Genomic DNA, 22571 nt, shown 5'->3' on the forward strand with positions numbered 1-22571 from the left:
CCCTGGCAGGCCGCTGCTGCTATACTTACCTGTGCCTCCACAGGTACAGGCTATTGCAGCTCCTGTTGGCCATGGATCGCTGTTCTTGGCCAATGAGAGCTGCAGGAACTGGTATGGACTGGGACACTGCTTCCCAAAGCTCCCATTGGCTGAGAATGGCAACCCATGGCCAATAGGAGCTGCAATAGCCTGTACCTGCAGAGACACTGGTAAATATAGTGGCGGCAGCCTGGCAGAGGCTAGCCCTAGGAAAGTGGATATGGCCTGTAGGCTAGTATTTGCCCATCCCTGTGATATGCAAAGAAATCTTGGTTATTTGTCCTTTAGGATTTTTTTCTGGATAGCTACAGGTGGCCTGAAATAGTGGTGTTGGGATAAGGGGCTTTTCTAGTTGTTGCTTTGTTAAAAAACAACAAAACCCTCAAACCCAAACCTTAGAAACATCATGAATGTCCAGTATGGGGAGCCCTGCTTTGGCCAGAGGAATTACTGGATGTATCGAAGACCGCACTGGGAATTCTCACACTTAAAAGAAATGGATGGAGGAGAGAAATTTTTAACAAACACTTCCTCATTCCAAAATGTGAATTAGCCACTGAAGCTACACACATTACAGTGTATAGTAGGCTAGACAGGGCCTGAATTTCAAAACAAGGAAAATAGCTCTTTCTGAAAAACCTTTTTGTGGTTTCTTTATATACCAACAAAAGCAAATATGGACCCAAGGCTACCTACCTCCCACTCTTTACAGGAGACACAAACACTCCAAATAGCAAATGCAATACAAATTAGAGAACATTTACCACATAACTGATTCTAAACTGACTTCTCTTTATTTGCTTTAGGGTCCCCTAAAGTTTCACTGTGATCCCCCAACATGGATCATGCTGGGATTTGCCATCTCAAAGCCCTTTGCAGCAAGACCTGGCATACGGGGAGAGGGGTGCAAATCAGGTAAGGGACATTGCTTGGCATAGAAGGGTATCTGAAAAGTTTCTATTGTATTCTATTATTAGCATATAAATCCATAGGTTTATAGGTGTAGGGACAGCATCTTCATCTGTGCCCTGTAAAGCACCAACCACACTGGACCAGATCTTCAGCACAGCCCAGTCTAGGCCAGCCACTTCTCACCCTCTGAGGCATAGGGGGCATTTGATGGTAGGCTGAGCTTTGTCAGAGTAAGAGGGTGTACAGGCATGGGATTCTGTGTGCTCCAAGGATCCTGGCCTTTGGAGTGACTCTTTGGGATCTGTATCCAAGGAACAAATTAGAGCAGCTTTTGGACTGTTCTAGATTGCTCAGGGGGACATTCAGACTCCTGGCAGCCTCCAAGATAAAGAAAAACCGCAACTTGGTTTAAAGTTACGTACTCTGACCCCTCAAGTCAACTAAGGGTTAATCTGACACACCTGAGACGCTAACCCATATCATTGTTCTTATAGTTACATAATGATAATTGCCTTGACACAGATTAAATGGGGATGAGAGACTTTATTTAATATTCTGAGATCTACCTGATTATTTGGGGAGTAGAAAACTATACATGTGGTACAAAAGCAACTACATGTGGTTAGGTTAGAACTGCTTTTGGGGGTTCAACTCACTGAAGACAGGTGGGAAAAAACTCAGTTTCCCAAATTACCTTCTTTCTTTACCCAGAAATCTCTTTTCACAGTATTTTCCCTCTCTCATTGTATCATAAGTGCTTATCTGGTAGCTATAAAACATAATGGCTTGTTATCTTCTGTATGAGTTCTAAATCTCTAATACTCTCCTACTTTCCTGTTAACATCCTTGCCAAACACTAGATTTAAAAAGTTTTGCAAAGACTCTGCAACTAATAATCATGTACACACATAACATGTAATTTGTTTACTTCTTTATTGTACCCCTTTGTTATAAAATGGTCATGCCTATTCACTTTCAGAATATTATCTGAAGAAGTGGCTCTGCCCCCATGAAAGCTTATCAGCTAATAAACCATCTTGTTAGTCTTTAAAGTGCTACACCACTGCTTTTTTTGTTTTACATATAACATGACTGAATTTACCAGATGCCATCATAAAGAATAGAGAGGTCAAAAGAGAAAGCCTTTTCGTACTGTTCTCTTAGTTTGTGATGATTTTACAGAAATCCGTGTAAAAAGGGTCTTATGTTACCCGACTGTCAAATGATTCACTTATACCTGGCACAGGCACTCCATACACATTAACTTCTTGGACAAATTCGATCAATCCTAAAATATCTGCAACTTCTGTAGTAGCCACGTTTTCGCCTTTCCATCTGGAAAACATATAGTAGTGAACAAGTTTCATAATTTCTGATCAACAACTTTCATGGGCTTGCCACTGCCCTTTCACTTTGGGGTCAAGGTGCCCATTCTCGTTGACTTGAGGCACCTGTTTTGATGCCCTGCCTGTTGAGGTTCAAGGAACCTAGTTCAAGGAAGGACTCTTGTTCTACCAGCAACCCAGTATATTGCCTTTTGATTTTCTTTTGTCAATATATTATTGTGGGCGTTAAACACCAGCTTCCCAGTGCTATTATTTTGGCCAGGCCTATTCTGTCAGAAAAAATCAATGTAAGATTTGCAATTCCAGCTACGAAAATTACTTAGCTGGAGTCGAGCTACCTTACATCAATTTTCTGGGGTGGCCCCACAATAGGAGATAACTCTCCCATCTACTTTCCTTATTTCTCACAACTGTGAGGAGTACCACAGTAGACGGGGACACTCTCAGCATTCGGTTTAGTGGGTCTTTACTAGACCCGCTAAATCGAACACTAGAAGATCGACTGCTGGAGTGTGAATCCCATACAAGCCCTCAGTGACTTACAATGAGAGAGGGAGTCCCAGGCTGAGTCCAGCAGATTGAGACATACAGATATTTTGAAATCTATTTTGCCTCTACCATGGCACCTGGGCAGTATCATGCTGTAACCATTGCTGGTGCTGGTCAGCATGGTCAAGTTGCGTTGTCCCCACTTGACAGCAGAGAGGAGTCTCATTGTGAAATTTTGTCCTGTTACTTTGAGGATAAAAGCCCTTGAATCCAAATGGAGCTGTCTGCCTGTGACTTGACAGAACAAAAATTATCAGGGGTTTGGAATGGCTGCCATATGGGAAAGATTAATAAGACTGGGACTTTTCATCTTGGAAAAGAGACAACTAATGGTGGGATACAACAGAGATCTATAAAATCATGACTGGTGTAGAGAAAGTAAATAAGGAAAGTTATTTACTTGCTCCCATAACACAAGAACTAGCAGTCACCAAATGAAATTAACAGGTAGCAATTTAAAAATGAACAAAAAGAAATACTTCGTCACACAATGCACAGTCAACCAGTGGAACTCCTTGACAGAGGATGTTGAGAGAATCAGGATTTTAACAGGGTTCTAAAAAGAACTAGATATATTCATGGAGGGTAGATCCATCAATGGTCTGACCCAGTATGGCTGTTCTTATGTTAAGTTGCTGGACATGCTGGACACAGCTACAATCTGTGAGCTAGGCCCAAGTCCTTTCTTGATGATGAAGGCACTTACAAGCCATTCAGATTGTTGTAGGTACAGACTTCCTGCATTGACCTTTGAGAAGGCAGAGTACCTGTTTCCTTAAAGAAGCCATTCTATAGCACGATTGCCAAAAGGTTTTTTGAGCTAATCGGCAACTTGCATCTAATCTCCCATTTTGAAGGCAGGTTTTTAAGAAAGATGCGACAGAGAACTCTGGCAGTGTCTGGAACCGTCAGAATCCCCACTCGCCTGAGCTCCAGGAAAAAGGGATTAAGTGATGTAGGCTCCTCATTCTTCTCACTTTGAACTTAGACAAGTGAGAGCTCTGCACCAATCAGTGTAAGACACTGCAGGAAGGAACTGAGCATGAATTAACACTTCCCTCAGTCTTAAGTATCTTTATAAACTAACCGGAATGTGTCTCCAACCCTGTCATGAAAGTAGATGAAATTGTCCTGGTCAACCATTAAGAGGTCACCACTATTAAAATACAAATCCCCTTTCTGGAAGACGTCTGCTAGTTTTTTCTTCTCTGTCTGGCTCTTTGCTCCTGCATAGCCGCTAAAAGGAGAATATGGTGTGATTTTGCAGATCAACAGCCCGGCTTCACCTACAAAAGGGAAGAAATGTTTGTCACATGTTTGCAAGCTACCATGTCAACTGATGACCCTCTAACAGTGATTTAAATGATACAATAGTAGTGATGATGTTTGTGAATGTTATAGAATCATTTTAGTTTTCTTTCATAATCACCTGCCCTTAAAAGTAGCAGTATGCCTCTGGGCTAAGGACTCAGCCTCACCCTCAATACTATGGGCCCTCATGAATACATGGCTCTTACAAGTTACATGCAACTACCAAGTTGTATGCTACAGGACAGGAACACAGAGTCATTAAAGATTTAGGCTGAAATTTACAAAGCCTCTTAAGAATTTGGATGCCCAATTTCCATTAAAATTAATTGAAACTGGGTGTCCAAATTCCCTAGGCAACTTTGAAAATCTGAGCCTACATAGGGCTTGATCCTAGCCGGGGACAAGCTGGGCTACCCCATGGGTATCAGCTGCAGTAGGCCACTAGTACTCCACTTCCCTACAAGCCAGGCTATTCCCATGATGTAGGGGATGCTTCAGGGCTTGCCCACCTTTTAGCCACCCCAAAAGCAGCACAGAGGACCAGTTGTGAGGGGAGAGTGAATGTAAGGACTCAACCCACTGACTTCAGATGCAGAATGCACAAAAACCTGCTTAGCACATTGGCAGCTTCTGAAGGTTGCCCTCTGAGACCAGGTGTAGCTAAAGTTATGGAGTGACCTGGGCCTGGGGGTGGAAGAGTGATATTTGCCAGGAGTCAGAATTGCACCTGTGTTGATATGCAAGGTGAACTTCACTCCCATTCAGCAGGAAGGGAGGGGTTTGTGCGGGCACTACGCTCGGGGTGAATTTTATCCATACAGAGTATGAAATAAATGGCAGATGCACACAGCACACATCCTGCCCTCTGGTTTGGGATTTGGTGCAGTTTTCAAGTTTATCCATTTTATGGATTTAGTTCCTCTAGATGACAGAGTTTGTTTCTCTAACATCTGATAATTATTCATAACCAAATGCTAAAAACAGCCCCCAATTCAATACCTAAACCCCCAAGCCTCCTCATTTACACATAATGCCAGGCATGGGCGCTCTCCGCCAGTCCATGATTTGGGGATGGTGGTTAGAGGGGCAGATCCTCAGCAAGTGTAAACTGTCACTGCCTCGTTGACTTCAGTGGCATATGCCAATTTACCTTGGTGAAGGATCTGCTCCCTCATGTACTGCCAGAATCTCCACCTCCCAGCATTCCCGCACTCCTCCTTCACACAAATGTGTATCTGACATTTTTGTAGTCCAGAGGCCAAATTCCACTCAGATACACCAGTGCAATCCTGCTGACATCAGTGGGGTTGCACTGGTGTAAATGAAAGGAGACTCTGGCCTCAGCATTAAGGGTTTGAGCATCTCCATGTGTGAGATTCAACAGCACAGACAGGGAGACAAATTTAAAAAAAAATACAGTCATGTAAACAGTGACATGCAAACACTTTTAAGAGTGGGGGAGCTGTCCTTACCTCCCCTGCCTCAGCTGAGGCTGGGAGCAAAGTTCTGGCATGCAGGGCAGCAGCCAAGACTTGGAGCATGGGGCTGGCAGTACAGCCTCCAGTGCACAGGGCTGAAGTAGAGCACCCACAGCATAGGGCAGCAGCTGGATCACCATGCATGGGGCCAGCAGTAGAATCTGCAGCACGCAGGGAGGCAGCCGGGACCCTGGATGCTAGGCCAGGAGCCCAGGGGTGCTGTAGCTCTCCCCCATACCTCTAGTTCCCACACCTATGTGCATGAATCCTGCATGTGAAATCAACAGGCATATGGAGTGTTCAGTCTGAACTCAGCATTGTACATTCCAGTTATAAGATCACCCTCCACCCAACATGCTAAATACATGTCTCAGAGGGGCATCCGTTTTAGTCTGTAACTTTAAAAATAACTGTCAGTCCTGTGGCACCTTTGAGCACGTCTACACAGCAGGGCTAAAGCCGAAATAAGCTACGTGACTTGAGCTACGTCAATTGTGTAGTTTAAGTCGAAATAGCTTATTTCGGCTTTGGCGCTATCTACATAGCAGGAAGTCCGAATTAAAGTATTCTTCCTCTGACTTCCCTTACTCCTCATACAATGAGAGTTTTAGGAGTCAGAGTAGAAAGTCCTCCAGCTTGCCATTATTTTGACATTATGGACTATGTTATTTCAGAATAACGCCAGTTATTCTGAAATAACACTGCTGTGTACATATACCCTTAGGGTGCATCTAGACTACATGGCTCCCTCGAAGGAGCCTCGTAAAGTAATTTACTCAACATAGTCAATGAAGCAGGGATTTAACTAATCCCCGCTTCATTAAAATAAAAATGGCCGCTGCGCTGTGCCAACAATCAGCTTATTCGGCACAGCGTGACAGTCTAGACACGGCGCAGTTGACAAGAGAAGCCTTTGTCAATTGCTCCTGTAAGCCTCATGAAATGAGGTTTACAGAAGCGGTCGACAAAGGCTTCCCTTGTTGACCGCGCCGCGTCTAGACTGCCGCACTGTGCCGAATAAGCTGATTGTTGGCACAGAGCGGTGGCCACTTTTATTTTCATGAAGTGGGGATTATTTAAATCCCCGCTTCATTGACTATGTCGAGTAAACTACTTTACACGGCTCCTTCGACGGAGCCATGTCGTCTAGACACACCCTTAGAGGCTAACAAATGTATTAGGTCATGAGCTTTCATGGGTAAAACCCACTTCATCAGATGCGTTTTATCCATGCAAGCTCATGACTAATAAATTTGTTAAACTCTAAGACTGCGTCTAGACTGGTAAGTTTTTCCGCAAAAGCAGGTGCTTTTGCGGAAAAACTTGCCAGCTGTCTACACTGGCCGCTTGAATTTCTGCAAGAACACTGACAATCTCATGTAAGATTGTCAGTGTTCTTGCGGAAATGCTATGCTGCTCCCGTTCGGGCAAAAGCCCTCTTGCGCAAATGCAGTGTAGACAGCTGAAAACTGTTTTGCGCAAAAAAGCCCCGACGGTGAAAATGGCAATCGGGGCTTTCTTGCGCAAAACCACGACTAGATTGGCACGGATGCTTTTCCGCAAAAAGTGCTTTTGCGGAATAGCGTCCGTGCCAATCTAGACGCTCTTTTCCGCAAATGCTTTTATCGGAAAAACTTTTCCGTTAAAAGCATTTGCGGAAAATCATGCCAGTCTAGACGTAGTCTAAGGCTATGTCTACAGAGCAGCAGCGTTATTTCAGAATAACTGACGTTATTTTGACATAATCTTGAAATAACGTCGAGTGGGAGGACTTCTTACTCCGACTCCTGTAACCCTCATTGTATGAGGAGTAAGGGAAGTCGGGGGAAAAATACTCTTAACTCAGATTTAATGCTAAATACATGTAAAGTAGGAATGTGAAGGACTAGTCGACTATCCGATAAGCAAATGCTTACTGGATATTCAACAGGCTAGTCGGCTAGTTGCTTCCCTCCGCTCTTGCTGCCTCTATCAGAAAGAGTCAGCAGGGGTGGGGGGGGGGGAAGTGGAGGAGTACTTCAAAGCAGCAGCGCTGAGTGCAGCCTGGGGCCATACTCTGGGCTCCACATGACGCTGCCACTTTGAAACACTGCATGCAGCCCAGGACCAGCTGGGGTGTCCTTAGGCTGCATGCGGCGTTTCAAAGTGGCAGTGCTGCATGGAGCCTGGAATCAGTGCAGCGCTGCCGCTTTGAAACATTGCGAGGAGCCTGACACCAGGGAGGCAGAGGTGCCCTATCGACTAATTGAATAGTTGATGCAAAATGCATCGCTATTCGATTAGTTAATAACTCGCAATTTAAAATCCCTAATGTAAAGTATTATAGTAGTTATCTCACTTTCATAGCTGCATTTTCCATTACTATCGATGAAAAGTTTCATCTACAGGGGTACAGATTACTGCTTAATAATTTTGCAAAGGTGTCTTCAGAGGGAGATTAAGTAATTTTATCAGACAAAACCAAGATAGCTCAAGTTGAAAGTCAAGGTCCGTACTATGAAAAGATTATTAGCTCAAAGGTAAAAGTGTCAAAGCACCCATTACTAAGAGACTGCAAACACACAGAAGGCAGGTGGAATTATTATAAATACACATTTGTTTGATTTGGTGTTATCCTTTGTCTTTCCTTCAAGCTGTATACCAGATATCATTCCCATAGCAACAAATTTTCTAACTTGAGTTTAAAAGCTAGTGATTACCCAACAGCTGTTGTAAACAACCTTTCCCATTACGATGGGCATAAAGAGGTTGATTTGTAATTTAAAGAATTAATTTTCTTTGTGATTTTTCTGAAAGGAGTAAACATTGATACCTTTGGGAACTCTTATGCAATATCCATTTTCATCTCGGACTGGTTCATCTTTCTCTACGTCGTACTTAATCAGCTCATAGCGTATAATTTTCTAGTGAAATTTACAAAATATACATACATGTGAATATCTGAATAGAATGTTCAAAGTAATCCACACACTAATTAAAGTATTGCTTTAAAAGGTGCTAGGCTAGCTTCATATTTCAGACACATGTTCAGTGTGTCTCAAATACGCTTTTGCCTGAAATGCTGGCAGCTGCATTGGACTCGAGGCCATGTTTACATTGCAATAAAACACCTGTGGCTGGCCCTGGCAGTGGGTCTATAAAACTGCAGGGAAGTTTTTTTGGGTTCAGGCTCTGGTTACAGCAAAGCCTCTAGGATCCTCCCCCTCACAGGGTCCCAGAGATGTTTCAGCTCAAGCCCAAGCATCTACACTGCAATTTTATAGCCCTGCAGCTCGAGTCCTGTATGCCCAAGTCGGCAGACACGGTTTTTTATTACATCTTAGTGAGATGGCAGCAGTTGCAGTGATGTCTATCAAGGGACAGATGTAAAGTAAAGTTGGGGAGGGCAAGGATCTCTTCCTTGGGCACATCAGCGGAGCACTGGGCTATGCATTTGCCTCTTAGGGGCCATGTGAGTGAGCCCTTGGCAATGAGTCGAACTTCATCCCTGAAGGACAGAACGCCAGTGCTGATGTTAGTTTGCTTTACCTTATGGAAGTAGTTTACTCTCCCCACTGCGCCGACTTTCCTAGTGTAGTTAATAAAGCCAATATTTCCCTCAGTGGCAGCATAGAACTCAAAAATATGGATGTCTCCAAATCTTCTGATGAATTCTCTCCAAACATCAGCCCTTAGTCCATTGCCTAAGGCCATCCTTACTCTGTGATCACGATCGCTGTCTTTCTGGAAATGAAAACCCAACAAAGATAGGCTAATGATTAGCTTGAGTGCAGTGAACTGGTTAAAGGAAAGCATTAGTCTGCACACATAAGGCACATTTTGAAGTATAACATGTGCCTACATCTTTAGATCTAAGCCTGCAGTTAGAGATAGATGGTCTAATACTTATATGGGCTAATACTGAATGTTAGAGCTGCTGTAAGCTAAATATCTGTCTTCAGCTGAAATCAATGGCAAAACTGACTTCAATAGGGCTGAACCATGAGGATGAAATTCATCACCTGCAGAGGGTCAGCATGAAACTTATGTCCCATATTATGTTCCATGTAAGCCTGTTTTGTGCACATGACTTGAAAGGACCCTCTGCATGGGTTAAATTTCTCCTTTAGTGCAGTCAGCGATTTAGGAGATAAAAATGGACAGATTTTCAAATTGACGGTACAAGCTGAACCTCTGTGGTCTGGGACTCTGGTCTGGCAACATCCATGGTCCAGGAAGCCCATGGATGTTACTGGACTTGAAAGCCCCAGAACAGAGGTTGCTGGTGAGTGAGAGCTGTGAAAGTAGAAAGAATGATACTGTAAGAGAAAGATGAATTATGCTGTAATAATTGAATAAGTTGAAGGAATACTGTTTGTCTCTGAACAGGAAGAAGAAAAGTATGTTAATGTTGTTTGTAGGTATGCAGATTCCAGAGTACTAGCCAGAGTTAATAGGAAAAGGAACATTAGGTGTTAGGGAGAAAGCAATTGAGAACCAAGTAGATATGGACAGGAGATTGCTGTGTGCTTGATGTGGAAATGAAGATACTTGACTAAGTCTCACACTAATCATGTGAAGTTTTGCCCCTCCTTTTAATTCTGTTAACTTGACTTTTTTTTGACTGTATAAATCAAGGGGTTTGAACCTTGTATGGTGCTCACATTTTCTGGATGCATTTTAGCAGAGCTTTGCTAAAATAAACAGAGTGGTCTGACAAATCTGTGAGTCCTGTCTCACTTTGAAAGAGCCAACCCAGCCAGTGGGACTTGCAGGGCAGTGGAGCTCATGGGGCAGTGGAGCCCATGAGGCACCCGACCCACAGCCGGCTGGGTGTGGGGACGGTGTATGAAGCTTCTGCTTAGAGAAGGAGGCTTCCAGCCTATAGTCACACCCAGAATCCACCCCTTCTCCACCTAGGCCACACCTCCACACTGTCCATGTCACACCCTTCCCACTGTCTCCTTCCTCTCTTCCCTCCCCTTCCCTGCCAAATCTCTGAACCCAAATTTAGCAAATGACATTTTAAAAAATAAAACCCACCCTTCTACAATTTATTTCTAAAGAAAATGGAGCATGATTTTCACTGCATGCCAGATTGTGAAGACTGGACATACAGAAGGCACCTAATTAAAAGTACTAAATTTGGTTATAGAAAATGTCACTTTCAGGGTTTTTTGATGTACCCTAAAGTTTGTCAGAGATTTATTTGCAAAAATGTTGTAATCAGGGCAAGGCATCTGTCCTGCTGAATACAACATTATATTTTGTAGAATACATGATGCAGCTCTTTTTTGTTTTATTTTTTCTTAGTATTTCTAAGATGATTTTATATTTTAAATATACTGTTACGACTTCATAAAGTAATCATTCCAGATTACTACATATTTAATACTCTGAAACAAATACATTATTTTAAATTAACCAGAGTGGGTTAGTGTGTTCATTGCTATTAGAAAAACATAACACATTTATGTTGTGTGATCTCCATAACAATAGATATGTTTATAAAATGTCACCAGATGTTTGTTAAAAACATGTTCCCAAAGATTTTAGGTAAAGCAAAAGAATTTAATATATTACTGAGATGCTGATTTTGGTGGTGGGTCCTCTTAAAACTAATTCATCTAACAGTCAGATGTAAAGAAAAGGAAACTTATTTGTCCAGCTCTCCGGAAAAAAAAAGGAGTGTTGTCTCTTTAAGGGCTCTCTCCAACTAGGGGATGAAGGGGAAAGATTACAGCAGATGGGAAGGACAGAAAGGATAAGAAGACTTGGGAAGCAAGTGTTTTGTACTACAGTAATTACAATTAAAATGTGTATTTTGAAGAAATATGCTCTTTGAAAGAATTTATTTTAAAAAAGTATGTCTGAAGATCCAAGCATTTAAGGCTAAAGAGCAATATCTAGGTTGTGCATCTAAACATTTATGCAGTGATTTTTTTAGAGATGTGATTTTATAATCTTCAGCAACAAACTAAGAAAATATTTAAAGCAATTTTTATTGAAGATCCTGTAGATTAACTGGTTCTGAGTAAACATGTGATGCCTAACTGTTTTTGTCAGTAAATTCACTGTGATTGTAGGCACCTCTAGGTTGGCAAATGCTTGTTAAGTGGCTTCATTATGACTTCATGGCTCTTTAGGCTTTTAATTTTTAAGTTACTAAGTCTGGATCCACTCTAGAGGAAGACTCACCAGGTTGCACCAGCCTGCAGGAAGAGTCAGAATAGGGCTAGGAAGAGGCAAGAGGTCAGGCACTAAGACCCAAGGGAGTCAGTGCTTTCCCTTGTCTTTATACCCACCGCCCATGGGCCTGAGCCTGAGGATTACTGCTTAATGCAGTAAGGCAGAGTGGTCTCCCTCACCACTTGAGGACCAGGGACCACTTACACCCACTTACACTATCACTTTATTTCACTGCTCAGTTGGCCCAGAAACTTTAATGAAGAAACAGTGTTCAGGACCAGCAGTCCTACTCACCTGCCTAACCCAGAGTCATTTCACTGGTTTCAGTGAAGTTATTCCCTCTTTATAGCCATGTACTTGAGATCAGAAATGAGTTCTACATATCTGATACCCTCCTCAAAACAAAACAACCACAACCAAACCAGCAAGACATCTCCGGCCTGATTTTGCATGCAAAATGGGGGAGGGCTGCACCATATTTATGCTGCATATATTCTATGATTGCTCTAACTCTACACGGGTACCTGTGACAAGGGAAGGGGTTAGAGAGAATGGGGGTTGGGGGGCAGCAGCAGTGCACACTGGGATGCAACTTGCTTTTCTTTCTACTCCCCTGATGATAAGGGAGCGAAGGGAAAGTACCTGGATTCTGTGCATGCCTCTCGCTCCTGTCTGGTGAAGGGAGGGGGCAGAGGGTGTAAATCATGGAATACAAGTACTTTCCCCTCGCTCGCTTATTATCAGGGGAACCTCAAGAAAAGCAAGTTACGTCCTGGAACGGATGGCTACTTTCTTCCACTCTCTCGAAATTCTGCCCTTGACATGTGGCCCCATAGAACATGACAGGAAATTCTGATGTGAGTTATTTAGGTAGCACATGCTGGACTCTGAGTACCTCAGCAGGGATGTATCCAGATGGGGCTACAATGCCAGACAAGTGAAACCCTTCCTCGCGTTGGTTATTTGAGATGCTTTTCACTAACCCTTTCACCTGTGATATTCACGTGACTATCCTAGTCTAGTGTTTCTTGCCTGCTGAAAATTGATTCTAGTCAAGTCCAAATGTAAATGACCAGCTCCTTAATTTCCCTGTGGGACCCTTCAGTTGTATTTGGGTAGCTACATAGATTATACGAAGGGTGCGCTTCCTCTATTCATTGTTATGGCATACAAAGCTGAAAGGCTCTGGGTGATGTGTTCATGTGGTACTCTTCATCAAGATTATGCAAAAGAAATGCCTACTTTAAGTCAGTGGTTCTTAGTCTGAAAGACATTTCATGTTAAACTACATTAGACAGTAAACTAGTTGGACCAAGGGTCTTGTCTTGATTCTGTACCTATACAACTTTGTGCAAAGGGCCAGGGCTAGCCTTACCATGAGGCGAACTGAGGCACCTGCCTCAGGTGCCAGACTGTATGTGTGTGTGTGGGGGGAGGGGGGGGGGGGCACTAGGACCCAGAGTTAAGTGTTACTTACAATTTTTGAACAAGGCATTTTAAGTTGCTAGTTCTCCTTTATTGGGATAGGTAGCAGAGCAGTACCATGAGAGGAGTAGAACAGAAAGAAGGCAGAATTGAGACTTTTCAAAGTTTTGGCCCAAGCGAGGTGCTTTGGGTGGGTTTTTTGCAACATAGTCATAGCCCAAATATGCAGAGATTGCAACTGGGGAATTCCCCCTGCATCAAGACAGCTTATTCCTGTGCAATAAGCCTGCCTCGAGCATAAGAGGAAGAAAGGAAGAAGAATTTGGAAGGGGGAGGAAGAGTTTGAGGCATGTTGGAACAAAGTTGTAATTTCTGTGTTGAAAGCTATTGTATAGTTTCGGAATCAAGTTGTCCGTGTCCCACTTAATGAATCTGTGTTTCTGGAGGTCAGAAGAATTTTTCATTAATGCTAATGCATTATATTGATTTTATTTTAATATTGAGAAGAAGCCTTATAAGTCAATATCTGCTTACATAGACTGACTCATTTTCTCATTGCCTACTTTACGGATCACACTATGCAATGTATTCTGCCATTATTACAAAGGACATATGAATTTGTTTTGACATGTGCAAGTATGTAACTTGCAATGCATGTTGTGAAGACTCAATTTATAAAATCAAAAAATATTAAAGTGAAAAGCAGATGGGCTTTGGTTTAATATTTTCCCATCCACATTTTCAATATTTTTAAAATGTATCTTAAATAAAATAATGGCTATTGTGTGTAATATGTTGTTTTACATCGTTAGTGAGAACTCTCCACCCAAAGAACTGAAAGCCTTTTGCAGGGCCGGCCCACAACATTTTGGCACCCGAGGCGAGGAGCTCAAATGACATCCCCATGCCCCCTAGATTAACAAGGCTAAAAACAGCAGTGTAGACATTCCCACTTGAATTTCAAGCTTTGAAATCCCTTGCTAGGTTTCAGAGCTGGGCTTCAGCCTGATCCTGAATGTCCACACTGCTATTTTTAGACCTATAGCACAAGCCAAAGTCAGCTGACCCAGACTCTAAGGCCACATCGGCCCTAGTGAACTCTCAGGGGCACAGCTGTACCTATACAACTGCCCTGATGTAAGATCACTTGTGTAGCTGCTTTCTGCTGACAGGCAAGAGCTCACCGATCAGCATCATTAAACCACCTCCAGCAAGCGGCACTCACTATGCTGGTGAGAGAGCATCTCCCTCGGACAACGCTATCTGGAGGAGCCAAATGCCAGGCCAGGCTCCTGGGCAAAGGAGGGGGCAGCTCTGCACTCCCAGAAGGGGCGGGGCTTGGGCGGAAGGGATAGGGCCATAGCAGCCAACTCTTACTGCCTCCTGGATGGCAACACAGTGGCCCCTCCTACTCCTTAGGGTTGCCCAGAGCACATGACACAGCTCTCTAGTAGTGTTTTAAAGGGCCTGGGGCTCTGGGCATTTTAGGTGTCCAATATTTTCTGATTTTTTTTTACTGGACAGGAGGCGAAAATACCGGATTGTCTGAGTCAATATTGGACACTTGGCAACCCTAGTTGGTGGGCCCAGTGCTCTCCACACTGGAACTTCTGTCGGTGTAACTTATGTCACTCAGAGCGGTGTTTTTCATACTCCCAGGCAACATAAGATATATTAACAAAAGTGCTAGTGTAGACATAGCCTTAGATTTACTGCCACAGGGTGACAGTGGTTCTTCTTCTTTTTTCAATGCTGATGTACCATTAGATAGTGCAAAATGAACTTGGGGGAACAGAGTGTCTGGCCCCTGAGTTAAGCAGTGGAACATCTTAGACTCATTAGAGTCCACTAAAATATTAGCAGTATTGCACAGGTAATCTGGACAATATTTGTAATCAGTTTGCAAAAAATTCTGGTGCATAGAAGACGTTACCTTTGGCGTATTGCACAAATACCGAAGCACCTCTCCAATATACTGGATGACAGTTACATTGTATTTCTTGCAGTCAACCCAAAATTGGCTGGCTGAAAATTTGGAGCGTAGAGCAAAGGTTGCACCTACACAGAGAAGCAGAAGGAAACAATAGAACTTGGCTATAACAAATACATTGTGAGAAAATGGGACAATTTCCTTAGTCATTTCAGTGTGGTGAGTGAAGGACATATGCAGGATGACAGATTATAGGACTTCCTAAAATCAGTGCAGGTACTTGCCACAACCAGAAAGTAACTTTATCATTTAATTCTGTCCATCAGAAAGTAATGGTGTATTCGCAGTGGATGAATTTCGAAGCACTCTGCACCACTTAGCCCCTGTGGTTGTGCTGCATAGGCAGAGTGGCAGGAGACACATTGCAGTTGCATGCAGTAACTTTGGGGAGATCACATTGCATTAAGCTGATCAGTGGTTTCTGCCTCACTGTGGGCCAGGGATTGTATTGCAACTCGAGGGGGAAAGGTTACCAGAGCTTTTCCAGGAACTAAACAGGGTGTATGTGGGCATGCCAGGTGATTATGGCTACTTGGTTAGCCTGTAACACCTCCACAGAGGTGCCATAGGGAGGTTTGCCAATGTTGTTTTAAACGGGGTGTTTCACAGACCAGTAGACAAAGAATGGGTATAAAAAATCTGAGTGTAAGAGCTTTCTTTTTTATACAGCAAATAGGCAAGACCTTCTGCCTGGGGGAGGGGACAACCTTGTGGACTTTGGCTTACAAGGGTCTCATAAGACAAGCTTTTGGCCCATGCATAGGAACTTGTATTATTTGTATGCATTCTCTGGAATGCTTTTGCCCTTAGAATAAATGTACTTTGCTTGGTGAGGGCTGGTTGGTAACTGGTATACAGGATGTCCCAGATTTACAAACAGGTTGTGTTCCAAAAGTTAATTTATTAGCTGATTGTTTGGAACTCAGAACACATTTTCCCATAGAAACAAAGTGGTTTAAATGGTGTCCCATAGAAACAAAGTGGTTTAAATGCCTGAAATACTGTACTGTAAAAGCTTGTAGCCTCTGAGAAACGGTATCTTTTTTAGGCTAGATCTTGCAGAAAGAAATCATGAAGAAATCTCAGTGAAGTGCAGCAAAAGTGTATCAGATCATCGACACACTAGTCAACTAGTTGCTTCCCCCCCCCCTTGCTGCCTCTATGAGAAAGAGGCAGCAAGGGGGTCCAGGGAGGAGGTACTGGGGGGAGCCAGCTTAAAAGCTGGTTCCCCCCTAGCTCCATGGGAGGAGCCAGGGGCACAGTGGTGGCTTTCCACCTTTGAAATGAACAAGAGTCCCCACTGGGGCTGCCCTTGAAATGGAGCCTGGCGGGGGACCCGTTTCAATCTTTGAAATGCACACAAGCCCCTGCTGAGGCTCTTGTACATTTCAAAGGCAGAACACAACACAGCACTTCCACCTCTGAATTGCAGAAATAGCCCAGTGGGCTCTTGCTACATTTCAAAAAGGAAGCACTCTTATCAACCAATCAAATAGACAATGGAAATTCCATCGACTATTCGATTAGTTGATTAATCTAATTAAACATCCCTAGTGTAAACCCCAAGTCTGGAGGACGGATGATGCAATTCTCCACTCAAGACAGGTGATGACTAGGAAGCCTTCAAGGGAGGCCAGGAGTATGGTCAAAATTGCAGTTAACTCTGAAACTCATGACACTCCCATGCAGGGCTGGAAAGCTGGCTCTGGGTATGAATTTTGCTGTGGGTGCAGTCACTCATTTATATTGTAAGATGCACTGTACCTTGCATGATGCATCCATGAAATCCAACCAGGAGGCCAGCACTGTGATACAGTGGCAGGGCATTATACACAATGTCCTCCGAGGTCACGCCACTTGTAAAGAATAAGCCACAAGCTAACAACATGCGATGGTGGTTAATCACTGCAGCCTTTGGAAGACCTAGGTTAAGAAAATAGAAAAAGGTGTGCTCTTTCATATGATTGGTACACCTACTGTGCAAGGTGATTCAGACTGACATCCTTTAGCACAGGATTGGGTGAAGGGGACACTATATCCTCAGAAAAAGGAGAGGCTAGAAGTTAATCAAGTATACGCAGGAACTGAAGAAAAATAGTCAAATGAAAAAGAGTTCCATTCATTTACATAATCTGAAGGGTGACAAATTTTATAAGGGGTTGTATACAATTGGTGGAAGTCCAAATACTTAGATGACTTAACTTGAATGCCTGCTATTAATTGAAGATATTTTCTATATATTTGAGAGAGTTTGTGCATCTGTCTGTGAATCCATTTGTTCAACAACTTCTCCTAAACCGTAAGAGCTAGGTCCACCAAATTTGGTATTCAGCTTCCTCTTATCATAATTTGAAGCAAGGTCAGGGTTTGTTTGTGCCAGGACAATGGATGCACCTGGAATTCGATTGTTTCTGATAAAATGGAAAAACAGGGGCCAGTTACACTATATAATGACCACAGGGGGGCAGCATGGGGCAGAGATGGGAACCGGGATAGCTATAACCTGACTGGGTCAGCAGGGACCAGGGGTGGGGAAAGGACAGCTATCTACTACATATTTCAGAGAGTTTCGTCTGTTGTGTGTCTATCTGTCCCCCAGCTGGTGTACCCCTTCCCCAGCTATGCTTGCTGCAGCTGCCATAAACAGGCACTTCTCACCTGCTCCCAAGCTTCTGTGGCAAGAGAGGGGTGGGGTTGTCCTCTCTCTCCAGGGCAGCTGCACATTGACCCCCTCATCTCCAGCCCCACCCCAAAACAAATGAAAAAAAATAAAATGTAATTGAGCTAATTCGAGCAATGCTGGGTAACTCTTCTAGCAGTAGTTATCACAAAGAAACTTGAAACAATAATCAATAGGACATGATAATACCAGGATGCAAAATATACAGAAATTCCACAGTAAGTTATGCTGTTGGAGGAGTTGCACTGTATGTGAAAGAAAGCTTAAAATCAAATATAGTACAGTTTGCTTCATTTAAGATACAGTTTGATGCACATAAAACTTGCAAAAAAGTTTAAATCTGAAAGTGCTCATAACAATTAATGGGCATCATCAACTTGAAATGTAAAGTACAACAAAAAGCAGTTAATAGTAGCATCTAGGATTATATGTATTTCTGAATCCCCTCTGCCAATTTTGAAGATTTTACAGTCACATCTGTCTATTTTTTCTAAATGTTCTTCTCCAACTACTGATGTGTTAGATGATCCTCACAAACAAGGACAACCAACTGCACAAAAGTGCTTTCAAATGCCCAAAGTAAAGAAAAAGCAGAGAAAAACATATTTTCTCTAAGCACTTTCTTTTCCAGAAATCTTGGGTTTACTTGTTCCAATTTAGGTTAAAAAAATCAGATAGAAATATGATTTTGAAGATGATTTGCAAGAATTACTAAGCAGAAAAATATAAAATTAAACTTCCATTCCAATAATTTCTTCCCCACCAGAAATGTAATGTTTGTCGGATAGCCCCATTTACATTACCTGTAGTCCCAGAAGTATAAATATACATGGCAGGTGTTTTAGAAGTGACATGTGATCTCCAAGATGGTGGAGTTGGCTCATCTGAAACTGATTCTATTTTGTCAAGGAAGCTGTCAACTCCTTCTGTATCAGATGTCCTGCTTAGGTAGAAGACTCGCACGTTTTCTTCTTTCAGGGTTGACAATATTTCTTCAACAGCTGCTTTCAATCCTTACAGAGCAAAGAAAATAGAAAATCATTCCAAGAAAAATGCTGAGTTGCTGAATTTGTGCCCCAAGTTTTGCCTTGAGAGATTGTGTATTTAATTGCCCTCAGGAATGATTCATGCCTATGACAGTTCAGTGTCTGACAAAAGAGCTGAGGCCATGGCTACACTACAGTGGCTACAGTGACACAGCTACAAGGCTGCAGAGGTGCTGTAGGACAAACACTTTCAATATCAACAGAAGTGGTTTTTGCCTTGATGTGGATAATCCACCTATTCAAGAGGCCTCGCTGCTACAGTGAAGGATAGATCATAAATGAGACATTCCCTATCACCAGGTCAGATTAAGGTAATGAGGGGCATAAGGCTAGTGGGAAGGGCTTAAGTATGAATTACATAGTACAAATAATTATGAAATCATCAAACATTTATTTATATACATAATTACATAAGATTTATATACATAATCACAATAGATTACATTTATTACACTCTCAATACACTCACAATTTTTCCCACTTCAGCTGTGGCAAAGTCATTAATGATGTCATCATAGGTCAAAGATCTCAGTGCTCAAGAGGGACAAAGCACTGAAATGTTCTTGAGCCATGGTGGATCAGAGGCCATTTTTGACCCTGGTTATATGTTTGATAAGACTCTGGGCCCTGTGTGGGGACTTTGGCTACCATCAGGTGGCTTTTGGTTAATGTGGGAGCGAGAGAAGCAGGGGGATCTACTTCAGTGTCTTGTCTGTAGCCAGTACCCTAAATGTATTTCTTCTGTATTCATTAGCTCTTCCACAATTAGAATAACAGAATCATAGGAATGGAAGGGACCTCTAGAGGTAATCTAGTCCAGTCCCCTGCACTTTCAGCTTTTGAATGAATCTGACAAAACAGAGACACCCCTGTTGTGTTCTCTGCTCCTCTTACCAAAAAGACTTCATTGAAAAACAACATCTCAGAAGAACCATCAGGTTTGGATGTGGTTTGTTTACTAGGCTGGTGTAGAATGAGGGATCAAGCAGACTTCAGACAGGCCTTGTTTCTCTCAAACCTCTCCCCCCTTCCCCCCACCTTTTAAAGTGTTCAGGAAAGTGAATTAGATTCTGCTTATCCGGGTGTGAAAAAGCAGAAGGAATCTAAATCTATTCTTATGGGGGGAAAAAAATCTGTTCTCCTGGTCCCTGGCCTGAAGTCAATAAGGCTACAAAAGTGTAACTATCCCAGGAATTGGCCTTTGTTCTCATTTTCTTCTCAAATCACAGTCATTTTATGCTCACCCAACATTTTCCACTTGGGAAAGAAGGTCGTTTGAGTGGGGGCAGAAAAAAAGATTAACTTCAGGTTTATTTAGCTTCAGTTTTTTGAACGAAACCAGAGGTGAAAGTCAGGCTGTGCACCTCGGTGTGCCAATGCAGTAAGAGCTGACTCACATGCTCTGCTGCAGGAGGAGGACAGGCTCCCAGCTAGGCTCCGGGAGCAATCCTGCAGGCTGCTGTGCTAAGCAGCAGGCAGGTGAAAGGGGCAGACTGTGGGTGCGCCCCTTACCGGTCCAGGTCTGCCTGAGCTGCCTCCCCTCAGACTACCCCTGGCACCATTTAGGAAGGGCAGAAAGGGCCTCTCCCCCCATCTCCTGATTCCTACCATTGCTGTTTGTTGCTTGCTGTTCCCCTTCCATCACTGTCAATGAACGAGAGGGAGCTCCTTCTAAGCCATAAGGGGCTGCTTTGCCTGGTCTTTCTTGCTGGCAGGAGTGCTCCAGCAGGGCTATGGACTGGCCTAGACCTGCCTCCTGACACAGGAGGACCTAAAAACATTGGGAGAGCCTAAGGCTATAGCTTTATTAGCCTAATCTGGCCCTGCCTGTCACCCTGTGTAAAGTTGTTAGATCAACCTAATGACATTGCACAGGACCATCTCAATTTTAAATGTAGACTAGGTCTGAGAAGAAACGCTTTGTGCCTCCCTGTTCCTGGGGCTGACTCAACCATCAGTAGAGGTTAGTTCACCTTTGAGAGGTATGGGCCTTGCAAGAACCAGGGAGTAAGGATGTCCTGGACACACTTCCTCCTGCCTGCAGGCCTCTGATCCTTGTGGTGAGGGAGGAATATGGTACTGGCCTAGTCAGCTCTGTGTCTGCTGAGTAGGATTCGTGCTGAGGGTGCTCCCCAGGGAACCTTACAACCTCTTTGCCCCCACGTGCCAGAGAAAAAATGGAAAAAATGGCTGCCTCAGGATGCTGAATTTCCTTCTTTGAGGGAATCACTATTCTGGGCAGAGTTCCCTCACCAGGCCAACGTACCTCTTATACTCACCCATCCTGTTTGCAAGGGTGAATTTCACTATACTTCATGTATAGCAGCATGTTTACAATTTTTCACTTGCTCTATTAGAAAAATAAGATGATCTATTTTTGCTGGTGGAGTTACCAGTGTCTTGGCTGGTTCATTGTAACTCCAAGTCCTTTAAACAGTGAACGGCTATGTGAGTGAAACAGAAAAGGGACCTACATTTTTGTAATGTTGGGTGGAATCTGACAAGCACACTGCAAGGCCAACAAAAAGACCTTTCAATTCATGGGTGTGGCAATTCCCCTCAATTCCCTGTGAATTAGCAAATTCAGGTAGCTTAACATGGACCCTCAGCAGCCATTTCACTCAAGCAGTTACTGCTTCAGGCTTCCGTTCTCAAGACTGCTTGAAGCAGGGGTCAGATGAGGAGGAAAAACAGATCCATGTTGTAGAAAGAATAATTGATGGGACTGAAATCAAACTGTGAAGCTCACTTACAAATACAACAGGGAAAATTCAAGCCATGAACAAATTGGGCTTGATTTACTCACATAAACACTCTCTATGAAGTCAAGTCAATGGTAGTTTTGTGGGAATAAGGGAAGGAGAATTTGGCTCCAGATGCTATCACAAATGCTTATGTGTAGAGAGACACAAATCGTCTGCTCACCTGGTGTGAACTGTCCTAGTTCCATTGACTTCAATGGATGGCTTCAGTGCTGCTCTCGAGTGTCAACCAGCATCAGGATGAGGGGCAGAACTTAATTCCTAAGGAGCTACATTGACTTGCACCAGCTGAGAATCTGGCCCTCCATGTCTAGCATGTTTTATAGTGTGAAATACATTTTAAATGTCAGAAAAAAACCCAACACACTGTCCTGTTTGATGTTTATAGTTAACTTACACAGTGCTTTACATTTCATATTACTAAAACAGACAAAACATGAGAGATTACTTATATAAGATAGTGCCAATATAAATGAGTCAATATTCTCTGTAGGAGGCTGACTCAATATCCCAGGGACATTTCTCTTCACTTAAAGGTCCTAATTTGTACACAAGCTATTTCTCAGATGTTCATGTAATTTGCTAGAGTTCTTTCATTTGCAAGAGTTCTTCCCCCATTCATGAAATGTTGCAAAGCTGGCCGTGTGCATGTTTCTTGTGTAAAAGTGCCATCAAAATTGCTAGAATGGTTCCTAATATGCAATCTACTGTTGGCGTCAGCAACCCAACTTGCTGTCTCCCAAAACAAACAGATCTGCCTTTCACTTTGAATTGCTCCCCTGGGGTGAAAAATTGCTATTATTAGAACCAATATTTCTAGCGTGGTTGCCAGTCAATGCTCTTGTGAATGGTGTTTATAATGATA

At 43.0% G+C, this 22571-nt stretch overlaps 1 protein-coding gene across 1 annotated transcript in view; it reads right to left on the reverse strand.

Moving 5' to 3' along the window:
• The window catches only part of SLC27A2 (solute carrier family 27 member 2), a 32554-nt gene that overhangs the window by 4457 nt on the left and 5526 nt on the right, over positions 1 to 22571 (reverse strand). The window contains exons 2-8 of the mRNA XM_075897149.2: positions 18702 to 18911; positions 16983 to 17141; positions 15162 to 15286; positions 9164 to 9358; positions 8448 to 8538; positions 3934 to 4132; positions 2189 to 2286 (exon numbers count right to left, since the gene is read on the reverse strand). Coding sequence (XP_075753264.2) covers positions 2189 to 2286; positions 3934 to 4132; positions 8448 to 8538; positions 9164 to 9358; positions 15162 to 15286; positions 16983 to 17141; positions 18702 to 18911 — 1077 coding nt within the window. The remainder of the gene's footprint in view (positions 1 to 2188; positions 2287 to 3933; positions 4133 to 8447; positions 8539 to 9163; positions 9359 to 15161; positions 15287 to 16982; positions 17142 to 18701; positions 18912 to 22571) is intronic.

This window comes from Pelodiscus sinensis, chromosome 14 (genome assembly GCF_052426305.1).
Source record: "Pelodiscus sinensis isolate ZL-2025 chromosome 14, ASM5242630v1, whole genome shotgun sequence".
Taxonomy (NCBI): Eukaryota; Metazoa; Chordata; order Testudines; family Trionychidae; genus Pelodiscus; species Pelodiscus sinensis.